General features: G+C 40.7%; 1 protein-coding gene across 3 annotated transcripts; it reads right to left on the reverse strand.

The window, feature by feature from the left end:
* Positions 1 to 92: 92 nt before the first annotated feature.
* On the reverse strand, positions 93 to 12,317 carry LOC117478590 (nesprin-2-like). 3 transcript variants are annotated; one of them, XM_034125606.1, is made up of 14 exons: positions 12,040 to 12,317; positions 11,164 to 11,323; positions 8,990 to 9,139; positions 8,503 to 8,643; positions 7,938 to 8,114; positions 7,439 to 7,576; positions 6,671 to 6,856; positions 6,409 to 6,522; positions 6,046 to 6,198; positions 5,112 to 5,228; positions 4,395 to 4,511; positions 3,396 to 3,527; positions 2,735 to 2,794; positions 93 to 2,106 (listed from the first exon to the last, which is right to left on the reverse strand). In XM_034125606.1, exons 2-14 carry the CDS (start codon positions 11,245 to 11,247, stop codon positions 1,945 to 1,947), a joined length of 1,731 nt encoding a protein of 576 aa, XP_033981497.1. In that variant the 5' UTR covers positions 11,248 to 11,323; positions 12,040 to 12,317; the 3' UTR covers positions 93 to 1,944. The 3 variants fall into 3 exon arrangements, with proteins under 3 accessions (XP_033981497.1, XP_033981493.1, XP_033981498.1); XM_034125602.1 differs by having other exon boundaries at positions 3,396 to 3,530; XM_034125607.1 differs by lacking the exon at positions 3,396 to 3,527 and having other exon boundaries at positions 12,040 to 12,316.
* Positions 12,318 to 12,941: the final 624 nt, after the last annotated feature.

The raw sequence follows: 12,941 nt of genomic DNA on the forward strand, positions 1-12,941 counted from the left end.
TGTATTTCTTCCACCCCTCTGGGTCATCCCCCCTCCATGCAAGCCCCCTCTGTCCCTTCATGAGCTCCTGACACAGAGAAAGAGAGACGGAGGAGTGGATCACTGTTGTGGGTTTATTTATATTTCTGCTTGTTTGTATATGTAGACAGAATGGAAATAGCAAAAGTGGAACAATGTACAAGTACAGGACATGCCATGTAATGTAAGACATCTCAGTATTTCTGCTTTAAGGGGAAAACCTTGTACCTCCAAAAATGGCAGCTTCTAGTGAGTTATTATTGCTCTTATGAAAATATTGATAAGCCTTTAAAAAATGTGCATAGGAGGAAGTATTTTTACGAGTTGAGTACATTATTTGATTACAATTTGGAGTTACATGGTTTTCACCTGCCAGCAGTAGTGTGTTAATCAGGAATCATGTCAAACCAGTGCATTTTCATGGCCAACCGTCATCTTAGAAAAGGTAACTTTTTTATGTACAAAACCGGCATTGTCGATAGTGAAAGTAAATATGCTGATTCATAACAAAGCGGGAATCTTTCTGCACACTCTCCTGCTGCCAGGCAGTGACTGAGCAATTCATTGAAGTCATAACTATTCAGGTAATCAATCAAATGGGTAAACAACAATTTATTATCACGTTCAGCATATGAAAATTCAAATAGCAGATGCATGTAAGCAAGCAACTTTATTTTTAACAGATTCGCTCTGCATTTGCTGGTAAATAAGATACCTATATGATACATTATAAAACATGGTTCACAAAATATGTCTAGTAGTACACTTTGTTTGGCTTTTATAAAAACATATTAACCCAAAGTGAAGGTCCATGCAAAAGCTTATTACAGACCAAAAACCATCCACCCACATGCTAAATACCATCACTGCTACTTTTCTTTGGTAAAATAACTGTCACACTATCATTCACTTCTCACATAGTTGCAATATAATCTGCTGAGTCATATTAATGTACACAGGCAAGCCCACAACTCCTTTAAAGAGAGGTCATTTTGGGAAAAGTAGATATTTGGCACGTATCAGATTTGATTTAATTACTTTCTGTCATCTATTTTATTTTTCACGATACAGTAGGAAACACTGATTCAAATTCCCCCATGTAAACAAAAAGTCCACAGCTGTGAACTGTTTCAATTCTCTGCCATGTAAATGCACTTAGGGTTCAGACATTTTGATTAAAACCTGAAGGTGTCAGCTTGGAGCTATCAGGTTCTCTTGTTTCTAGGAAAATGGGGGTTCTACGTTTAGTTCAAGAAAGAGTTTGGGTGTAGAGGAAACGGTTCTAGGAAAAGTCCAAATCACATTCAAGGTTCAAGAACGATTCTAGAGGAAACTAAAAGAAGTGGGAGTTCTAGGTTTGATTCTAGAAGACGTGCAAAGTGTGAACGTTTATTTGTGGAAAAGCATTGATTCTAGAAAGCTCTATGGTTCTATAAGACATTATCGTTAGAGTTGAGTGTAGAAGAAGGGCACGTTGATGTTGGTCGAGAAGAATAAGGGAGTCCTTAGAATATCTAAGAAGGAGATCCAGAACTTGTTTTAGAAGATTCTAGATAAAGCCAGGCTTGAGTCTAGACGGGGGAGTTCTTTGGTTAGATCTAGAAGAACTTTGAGTATATACAATAGGTAGTCAAAGAGAGGGATTTAAAGATTTGTTCTGCCCATTAATTAAGTAGATTCTTTTAGAAGATTCTGGAAGAACATTCTAAATATAAACTTGATTCTGGATGGGTTCAAAGGTTGAACAAGTAGGGAAATCTATGATTGGTTGTAAACACTTGTGTTCCAGGCTGATTTCTAGAAGAAGCAGAGGAATCTAAGCTTGCCTCTAGAGACGGCTCTTTCTGCCCATGGCTTTAAAGAAGCTCAAAGTTCAATGCTTGACACAAGAAGAAGTGAGAAGTTCTAGCGATACAAGTTCTAGATCTAGGAGACTACACATTTCTGCTGGGAGCCAGAGGAGGATTTGGAGGATTTGGAGACTTCTACGGTGGAGGATGTGTTTACCATGCTCTCAGGCTGTGTCTGAGTTCTGACTGTGCCCAGGGGTTTTGATAAAGCTTCAGAGGAACTTGCTTCTGTGGCATCCTGAAGAAACATGAGCAGGGTTAGAAGATCACTCAGGTCAGTCAGTTAAACACAAGGATCATTTAGTTAACGGGAGAGAAGGATTCACACAGTTACTGGTACACTCTGTTACAGAATTATATCAAATAATGTTATTTACAAATATTTGTTATGTTATCTTGTATAACTGTTGATGGTGAAACACACTCAATGGCTCCTCCTGAATATGTCAACAAAATATTAAAGTTGGCATCAATTATATAAATGTAAAATGTACATTTACTTACATTTTACACTACCAAACACCCATAATTGAGATTCATTAAAAGATAAAGCTGGTGATATTCTTTATATTTGTTATTGTACAAACAAACACTCGTTTTTTATTTTTCTATCCTGTCTTTGACACTGCTTGTTCCCTCACTCATTTCTGACAATACAAATTCATTAGCTTATATGGAAACCAAGGTATACCAGACTTTGGAGACAAGGGCTAGACTTGCTATCAGGATCAATTCAATGTTGTTTTAGTTCTTCTGATTAGATGTGTTGCCAGTATGAACATATAGCATAGCACCAGACGTATCCTATTTTAAAAAATCCAATAGGAGCCAATGAGGATGTTTGACAGTATTGAGAGTTTATTTACCTGTCTATCTTCTTTAGTCGGTTCAGTGCTTTGTCCAGTGGCCCCTTCAGTCTCTTGTTCCTAATACCAACAATGATACAGGTTTAACAAAATCTATATAAACAACCAAACCATAATATGAAATGGCTGAAAGAGAGAACAATGTTTGTGACATTTTATTGGCAATTTACTCATCTACAGTGCCGACACACACACTACAAACACTGTTCAATACTGCTCTCTAGAGGCAGAACAAAATCCAGAAACACATATGCAGGGAGGTTTGAGTAGAATGGAAAATGCACTGATTGTAGAGCTGTGTTAAGGGTCAGGAGAGGGTTTGTGGAAGCAGCTGATATGAAGAGCATGGTAGTAGAAGAAGGGGAGGGAACTCATTGCCAGTGGTAAAACACAGTGACCCGGGTCAAAAAAGGTAATTTTGTTAGAAGTGCTTTAATATGCCATTGGTCATTTGACCTCAGGTGTGTTACTAAATAAAAATAATTACTTAGTTTTAGATATCCACCTATAATTTGGTCTAAAAAACGTTACATTGTAAGTAGCTGACCTTAAGTCACAAGGAACTCCGGGAGGGGGTTAAAAGAGATGACCGCAGGACAGAGATAGGACAGAGAAAGAAAATGGATGATTGATTTTCCACTGCAGATCTAGATCCTTTTACCTCTGGCGGAGCACCCAGGAAAGCATCCCAGAGCCACCATAAAACCCCTCCTCCACCTTCTGCAACTCTCTGCTCCTCACTCCCTTTTGACTCTCTGGCTTCTTCAGCCTGGAGCACGCCTTGATGCTCCCTCTGCTGACACGGAAACACGCTCATGTGCAGTCACACGGGGGAGGGGGGGTAAAAAGTGCATATGGGACACTGAGCTGGCACCTGTTGCTGCTAATGTTGTTTTTTAACCATTGCACTAAAACCAGCTCTAGTGTATCTTTAGGGGAGACAAGCTAATCTGAAGGCAAACGTGAACCATTGTGCAAAAGTCTTCTCAGACACAGGAGTCCGCTAGTCCCCAAGAGTGTTATGGTTTATTATTGAATATAATATCATATTCAAATATTCTAAATATCGTGCACACATCTTTGGGATGATGTTGCTCTTAATTCAGCCTCACTTATTCTGTTACTTCAGGATCTCCACTAGAATCTCCCCCTGCTCACAAATGTAGTCAAACCAAAAACTTCAGCTCAATGTCCCACTGATTGCACTTTTAACAATATGTAGGACTCAACGCATTTTTGCATAATGATTTGAAATAGAAGAAAATAGTAGTATTAAGCATGCAGGGAAAAAACACATTTGTTAATACATTTGGTTAAAAACACATGGAGGAATGGGTAAGCAGGCATGTTAGTACAAACCATTCTAAACTTTGTTCTACCGTCAAAGAGTCAGGTGGTGAGTTTTTGATATTCATAACCCATGATTTATTATTCAGTGATGTTTATTTCATGTCAATTACAGAACAGTGAGAACAAAATCGCTTTAGTCGCACTCCAGACAGAATTAGAAATACAGTGCTCAAACGATCAGTTGTTTCTTTTAGTGTTCAAAGTAAGTACATTAGTATTACTCTGCACCTCTCAAGAGCTGAATGTCACAAAGTGCTTCACACTCAAGGCAATCAAAATGAACCAGGAGGATGTCTCCCTGCGTTCCTACCTGAGTTCTGTCAGGGGGTTGTCTCTGCTCAGCGGAGGAATGCTCCACAGTCTGCGGCTGCTTCAGCACGTTCTCTTTCACACGGACAATTCTGATGTGGCCCTCCACGCCTTCCTTCTGAGAGACGCAAAATGACAGTTTTTTGTTACATTGGTTGTATCTTCTTTCTACACATGATGCCTTTAAGACTCCACAATAGGATTTTAGGTCACTTAACCAATGCACTTTAAATACTGTCGCCATCATGGAAAACACTTTGTTTAAGAGTATTAACTTAAAGGCTAATGAAGTAAAAAAAACAAAACCTAAATTGATCTTTTTTTTCTGAAACGCTAGAATCATTAAAGGAAGAGTTAACTCAAAAAAATAAATAATAGATATGAACCCTTTGGTGGTATTTATCAATTTGGATTGTTTTGGTGGGAAAGCAGTGTGTAGGAGCGTCTGTAGAGATGTCTGCCCTTCTCTCCATTATAATGGAACTAGATGGCACTTGGCTATTGGTGCATAATGCGACAAAAAAACATATTTTGAAAACTAACAGCAACGTCTCTTGACAGTAAATAATGACCGGGTTACTACATTTCTTGTCGGTGCAACCACTCATGATTGAGAGGCGTGTGCTTGTAACAATGCAAGATTTCATCATCAATGCCGTCCTCATCTTCCATAACTACAGGAACGCTCTCTATTTATTTGTCGGTGAACCAAACCCACCTCAGCGTCCTCTGAAGTGGATTTAAAGAGTTGAGGGCCAGAGGCGGTCTGCTGAAGAGATGGAGCATTGGTTTGGACCGGAGTCGTAGGCTGCTGGATGAACAGAGCAGGGATCTTCTACAGAAGGAGAAAAGCAGGAGTTTCAGTGAAGACCACTTTAAGTACTTTAATGGCGCATTTCCACTGCAGCACGTAGCACGGTTTAAGCGTGCCGTGCCAAACCCGGCACGCTTCTTGTTGCGTTTCCACTAGGGGTAGTTCTGGCTAACAGGTACCTTTTCACAGTTTTTCTGGCCCTCCAAAATCGTGGTTCTTTCCGGGCCAACAACCGGGCTGAATATGCTAAACTAGTGACGTGAGTGGCTACAACTACAACGAACATATTTGACCGTGATTTAATTGTAATACACGTCTCAAAATTATGCCGAAGTAACAACATACTGATACCGGTTAGTAAAAACCATGAATTAATGCTTTGACAAGTCTGCAGACAAGATGGCAGGCGAAAAACATTTTAAAATGCGTGTTTTCTGAATGGAAATTGGCTAAGCTAACGTTGTATATGCTCCGACCGTCCACACTCACAACAACGGCCTATACAGATACAAATAAACCAGCGACTGTATTCGCCATGACACAGGCAGTCTGTGGTTTGTACTTGTTTAACTTTTGTCTAGTTTCTGAACAGATATGAGGAGCTGTGAGCTTGAGTGCTAACAGCTAATGTTTGGTTTTGTGGTTCGCATTGAAGATGACGTCACGGCTCCGCCTTCACTGCGTTACTATAGTTACTACCCCAGCTACTAAACTGTAATGGAAACGCAGCATAAAGTGAGCCTGGCCTACCAAGGCCTAACTATACCGTACTAAGCCGTGCGAGGCCCTGCAGTGGAAATGCGCCATAAGTATCTGACTGATTGACTGACTGACTGACCTTCTCCAGCTCCAGCAGCAGAGCCTGCAGCTGCTCCACTATAGAAAAGACAGTCAGAGTCTCTTCAGCCTTTTCTGGAAGACACAGGTCTGATTTACACTTCTGGATCTCAGTAATGGTCCTCCTCATGGACTGGATCTTCTGCTCAACACTCTGGACACATAAGAAGAGTTTAAACTGATTAGTTGGTATTTCTGGCTGATAAAGTTGATTACGTCAGAAAACATCCACCACTAATGTTTGAGCAATACAAGCATGGTCTTATCACTACATCTGTTTCACTTTTAGTATTTTCTTATTCAAACAACCCCAAAATGTTCGTCTTGTTGTTCGCCACAAAGAGTTTTCTTCTGCACGTCTCACCTTGAAGCTTTCTTCTTTGGGGCTGGGGAAAGTCTCCGGAGAAGACAATAAGATCTTGATCTCAGCCACATCATTCTCCATACACCTGACTTCAGTCTCAACGGCTTCCACCTCCTAGACAGCAAGAGATGAATCAATATGTTTGACCGTTTAGAAATAAGGCGTGAACATAGAGTAGAAGGGTGAGACACACAAATCTACCGGTAAAGAGATACTTTAACATCTGCCAAGTCAAAGGATGAAAGTAAAAATGAAGTCTCACGTCAGCAGCGTGGCCCAGGTGGGACAGAGGAGCAGTGAAGCTGTCCTGAACGTGGGCCACTTGTTGATCGGCTTCCAGCAGCTTTTCCTGTAGAGTCGTGACGTCGCAAACCTGAAACATCTCCTGCAGGACGGAGCTGAAGCCCTGCAGAGTCTTCCGGATCTGTGCCGAGTCATCCAACACCATCTGAAACACAAGAAAGACATAATGTACGTGTTGTTATTTTTTCAACCAATGCACATTTTTTAAAACACATTTTCCCCTACATTTACAGTTTGATGATGTTCTTCTGCATAATGCAATCATAAGGGGATTATGAGACAATGAGCCCTTTGGCACAGACATGCAAACACACAGACTTTGATTTTTTTTTTCTCTTTGTGTTGTTCAATGCCTGCATTTGTTCATTTTGTAGTCGTTTTGTGTCACTTTCTCATTGTTTCAGAATAATTATCTGTGGTTGTTTGACCCCTTTTGAGATGACTTGCCTCTTTTTGTAGTAGTTTGTAGTTGTTTTGCGTACTTTGTGTCTCTTTGTAGTAATTTTTAGTCTCACTTAAAAGAATTTCCCTCTTTTCATAGTCTTTGTTTCTCTTTTGGGCTATTTTGCATCCCTTTGTAGCTATTTTTTGTGTTATTCTATAGTAATTATTTTGTTGATTTGTGGTTTTCAGTCTCTTATTGGTTGGTAAATATGTCTTTGAAGGACAGTTTTTAGGTGAAGAAACGGCAGTGTTGATAGTTCAGACCCCAGATAAGTGCCCTCACCTGCAGAGTGTGAACATGGCTGCTCAGACATTTAGCCGTGGTGTAGGTGCAGGGTGTAGCGAGCCACGACTTGGCCTCAGCCATCCAGCTTTTAGAGCTGCTGATCATCTCCTGATGCTCCTGAAGCCACGTTGGGATCTGAGCAGAAAAATAAACAATACTTAGTTTAATCAAGAAAGTGACACCAACTGTGTGAAAATAGATCTTAAAACACACATCATATAAATTAAAAGACAAAATGATGTTTACTGCATAGAACGTGCTAAGTTACAAGGCTTGTAATGAGTGTGTGCTAATGATACTGTTGAATCGTCTGCTAAAGAGTGTTGAGGCAAATATGAGAGATAACATAACATCAGATTATTGCCAATATAAACATGAATGTTGTTGCCACTAAACAAATGAGGAGACTCAGCAGCTTGTGATTATGACTCAGGGAATAACGCTGGCAGTTTGAGGAGTGAAAAAGAGGACTGAAGGGGTTTGAAGTCTTTCTGACCTTGCTGATGAGGGTGGTCCTCTGCTCCGCCTGTTTGGCCAGCTGGGAGTGGAGCTGCTGGACCTCCGCCAGTCTCTCAGTGAGCATCAGCGCCTCCTCAGGGTTCTCCAGGTCCTGCATGTCCACCTCCAGCGCCGCCAGACACGAGTGCCACACGTCCAGCTCGTCCCACACACGCTGAGCAGACACACAATCATACAGAGGATTTATTTATGATTATATTGTAACACATGAAATATAACTTTGAAAGAACAATGATCATGAACATGATCGCCTTGACAAGATTTTTAACAGGGTTTATTTTCTTAGATTTGTGTTAAGCTTTAATGTTGTCCCATAACAACCAGCAAACCTATACAATTATTCAAGGTGGTAAATCATAAACCAAAACAAATAGCATTGTGAAGCACCTTGAGATGACGTTGTTTTTAAAGTGTGCTATATAAATGAAATGTATTATTATTATTATTATTATTATTATTATTATTATTATTATTATTATTATTATTATTATTATTATTATTATTATTATTATTATTATTATTATTGTTATGTCAGTGCTCACCTTCTGAGTGAATTTAGCTATGGTCACATTTGGGCTTTTCTGTTCAAGTCTCTTCTGAACGGACATCAGGCCAGCCTGGATCTCAGACAGCTTCGCCCCTAGCCTGTGGACGGGACCGCTCCTCTCCACCGCCTCTCCCACCTGACGGAGGAATCAAGTACAAACATTAACAATGACAGTAACAGAAGGTTGTTTTTCTTAAGTCTTCATAATTATTTTTCATTCCAAGGTCATTTCTAAGACATATACTATTGTAATCCTAAAATATTCAAACTTAGTACATTTGGCAGAAATTCTAAAGTATACAACTTATAACACACTCTTCCTGTATTATTAAATTATTAGTTATTATTAAATAAAATATTCCCTGAAGTGCCCTGTAAATGTAACTACTCTAATTTTCCATACTTCATTTTCTGTCATTTCTTTCAAATGTCTGTTATGAGTCAATTACATATTTATATGTAAAAATCGAAGTCTTGTGTACCTTCGCTTCTACTTGCTGCAGCGACTGTGTGACCTCCTGCAGCTGGCTCTCGATCTCCACCGGGACCAGGGAGTCGGAGTATTTCATCTTCAGGCTCTCCATGATGCGCTGCAGCAGAGCCTTGTGGTTACATAGCTGACTGTGGACCTCCTGCAGACAGAGAGAAGGATTGTGTAAATTAATAGGATGAAGAAAATCTAATAAGAGAGGGAGAATGATTCAATCTAAAGTGCCACTAACACACTTTCAGTGCTTTGTTTAGCAGTCAGCGCTCTCGCCTGTCCTGCTTTCATCCAACAGAGACTAACCCTTCAAAGTGTTTCAAATCCACAATAGCAAAAGTGAATTATTGTCACCTCAGAGAGATTCTAATTTACAATAACAGCTTACATTAAATAAGAAAAACGCTTAAAATGTGCGAGGTAATGAAGATGAGACTACCTGGGTCTGAATATGTCCGATGCTCTGCTGAAGAGGGAGGTGCATTTTGTTATCACTATGAGAAACTGTGTGTGTGTGTGTGTGTGTGTGTGTGTGTGTGTGTGATACAAAGGATGGGAGGAAGAGAGGGTTTCGGGAGACGTTTATTTTTGCATGGGAGAGTGGGACATGGTGAGGGCAAAGTGTGTGTGTTTGGTCTTGTATGTCTATCTTTGTGAGGACCAATTTGCGTTTTTCTTTTATGAAATGGTGAAGTTAGGAGGACCGGTCTACACTGAAAGATCGATTTTAAAGGGTTAGGACTTTGTTACAATTACTTTTACACTGAGGCATAGAGATTGCATTATGTTCATGCTTTCTCTCACAAGTAAAGTTGTGTGTGTTTGTGCATGGAATGACTTGGCTACAGAGGCCACCTGAAAGATCCACTTACACTGAACAAAAGGTGTCTAGTACAAGAGGAGGGGTGAGGGTAGTGGGAGCTATGGAGGAGAGGTTTGTGAGTGTGTGTGTTGAGAGAGAGCTGGAGTGGATAGGGAGATGTTGGCCTCAGCTCAGGTTTCGAGACAAAGGGCAGAGTGATTCTGGGTCGGTGGGTTCGCAGCGGGCTGGAGGCCAAGCCAACGGTTAGATTCAGACGTTTCATATTTACTGGACACTTTCACACAGTCAACAGCCTTTTTCTCTCTGCATTTATTCATCACTAAAAGCTTAAGATCTGCATATAAGCCAGGCCTTGTGAATATATATATATATTAATGATTTTTTCCCCATCATTTTTCCCCAGTTTTTTTTATTCTATGCAAATATAGAGACCAAAACGTATGCCAAACGTGTCATTCACTTAACCTTTTGTAAGCTAGTTACCAGATGACATTTCTAAACACAACCTTTGTATTGAGACTTAGACTACCCACTGTATGAAAATATCTGCGTCATTTTCAGAGTATAGTAGGAGATTACTTGCTGAATGAGAAGAGAAATTGGTTTCATGTGTAATTTATAAAAATAGAAATAAGCTCTAAAAGTGGTTTGAGTGAGTGAGTACAAATGCATCATTATATTTTCACTTTGAAAAACTGTCCTCTCTCATTCGTCTCATTATTTACACACCATTGGCTGGAGGGAGATACACAGTTGAACTCTGGGCAGTGTAATGCCTTGTTTACATGAAGAACCTTCGTGGGATCCGGAGACACCCAGAGGTTCTTCAGAGGGTCCTGGAGGGACGCTTGATTATTGAGAAATGCTAACATCAAAATCCCAATCCAGTTTTATTTTCTAAGACTGGTGCAGTGCCTGTTCGGGGATCGCTCTCAACTCAATTTCACTCTTAATTTGCACCTTCAGCCCTGAGCAAAACACACCGCCAAGTGTGAAGCCAAATGCAATAACAGCTGTTAATAAACTCTTAGGACAGACATACATACAAATAAATAAATAACAAATAATTAAAGTGAGAAATAAATGTGTATACTATATATACTTTTTAGTTTGTGATTGCACCCCTCTTTGCATGAAACCTTCAAAAACGGTTAGCTCCCTGTCTACGCAGATGGGAAACTACTTTAAATACGGCCAATTAAATTAAATGAAATGATTAACCATGTTTGCACAAAAGCAGTAAGATCACTGAGATTAGATAATTTTTTTTTTTTTTAGATTTGAGTTGTATTGATCGTATGAATACACATAGGAAATGGAAGTTAAAGCATCTCAGAGGAGTGTCCCACCTGAAGCTCCTCTGTGCTCCTGCTCTGCTGCATCTCTGACAGAAGACCGTCTGCAGCCTCCAGCCAAACCTGGATGCCCTGCATCTCCTCCCGAAGCTTCTCTCTCTCCTCCAGCTCCGTCCTGGCTGCCTTCAGACCCTCCTTGCTCTTCTGCTTCACACTATGGAAACACACAAACACAAATGTCCAGTAATTTAAACAATTTGAAACCAACTTTATAGCCTCTTACCTTGAATCCATGATCGTGAGAGTTTGCATTGAGAATACATCAACCGTTAAATTCAAAGCACAGAGCCTCATGGCAGTTAAAGGACTGTCAGTGTAAACATATTCAAATACTGCCCAAGCTCAGAGGCCCCGCAGGTCCATGTCCGACCCACTTCCCTTTCCCCTGATAGCTTGTGGGTAATTGAGTTTTTGTTATGCCATGGACTTAAAATCACAATGAATTGGTTTATTTAAAAACGAAAAATAAGGGGAAAACTTAGCTAAAGAATCAGCATATACAGAGTGACTGTTGGGTTGTTTTAAAATACATTTAAAAGGCAGGTGACCCAGGATGATTTACAAAAATCATTCTTATCCTCCCAATTCATAGACAGAGCGATTCTTTACTTTCTTTGAGGAATAAAAACCAACAACGTAAGTAAAACAGGACTAACAAAATGTAATAAAATTCATTTTAAAAGCCAAATCAAAAAAGCTGGGTCTTGAGGTGGCCTTTAAAAGTATGAACATTAATCTGCCACTATCTTTATATAAATGTAAGGTGACCAGTGAAATGATTTTAAAACGGACATTAGATCTTTACCGAAAGTCTTTCAACCACAAAAACGTCAATAAAGTTATAAAGTGAAGCTGAAACACCGTCCTAGCCTGCTGTATCGACCCTGCAGGGCCTGCAGCTGCTGACAGAGCGGAGTGGGTGGGGCCTGCTCCAGGTCGGCTGGACCGCCCAGCAGCCTGGCAGTGCGCAGCTCCAGAGCGGACAGCGCTCGATGTTCACAGTCCGGCTGTCCTGGTACTAGGCTCCCAAGGACTGCAGTAGGTCCTGAAGGTCCTCGGTGGAGGCCTTCATCCGGTACACATCAGGATGTTCCCCCTCCACCTGCTCCAGGAGAGAGGAGGCCTTCTCCACCTGAGGAGGGCCGCACACAGACTTAATTATACTTACATAGTAATATGGCAAAAAAATAAATAGAAAGTAATGGACACTTGGATAAGACTGGAGAAGTATTCGTTCAGATTATATATTTTACACCACAAATATTCTTTCTGTAATCTGTCACTTACACTGTGTGGTGATTCGCTCCATTCTGGCGATCCTCTGTTTGCTGCGTGTCGTCAGCTCGTGTAGGCAGCGGCGTAGTCTCGATACGTGTTTCCACACAGAAGCCACAGCGGATTCCCTGCCCCCCCGACAGCTCCGCTCTGGGCACCACTCGTTCGCTCCCCCAGACGCCTCTGCAGGGACTCCACCTCCTCAGACGAACCTGCAACAGAGAGTCATTCAAAAATGTGAAAACATGATTTAATATGATAGAGATGAACACAATGGTGAATGATATGGGTCCCTGGAGGCACGGAAACTCAAATAGAATAATGCTCATACGTACTCCAAGCTTGTCTGCCTGGTCAGTGCAGTCAGCGAACAGGTGACTTATGACAGATGAACTGTGAGAGGCTGCTCTCTGCGCTCTTCACACTCTGGACGATTTCATCTTGGGCTCTTGGTGGTATTTTCTGTAATGTTCTGGCACAACTGAAGAGATCATTTG

This window comes from Trematomus bernacchii, unplaced genomic scaffold, assembly GCF_902827165.1.
Source record: "Trematomus bernacchii unplaced genomic scaffold, fTreBer1.1, whole genome shotgun sequence".
Lineage (NCBI taxonomy): Eukaryota > Metazoa > Chordata > Actinopteri > Perciformes > Nototheniidae > Trematomus > Trematomus bernacchii.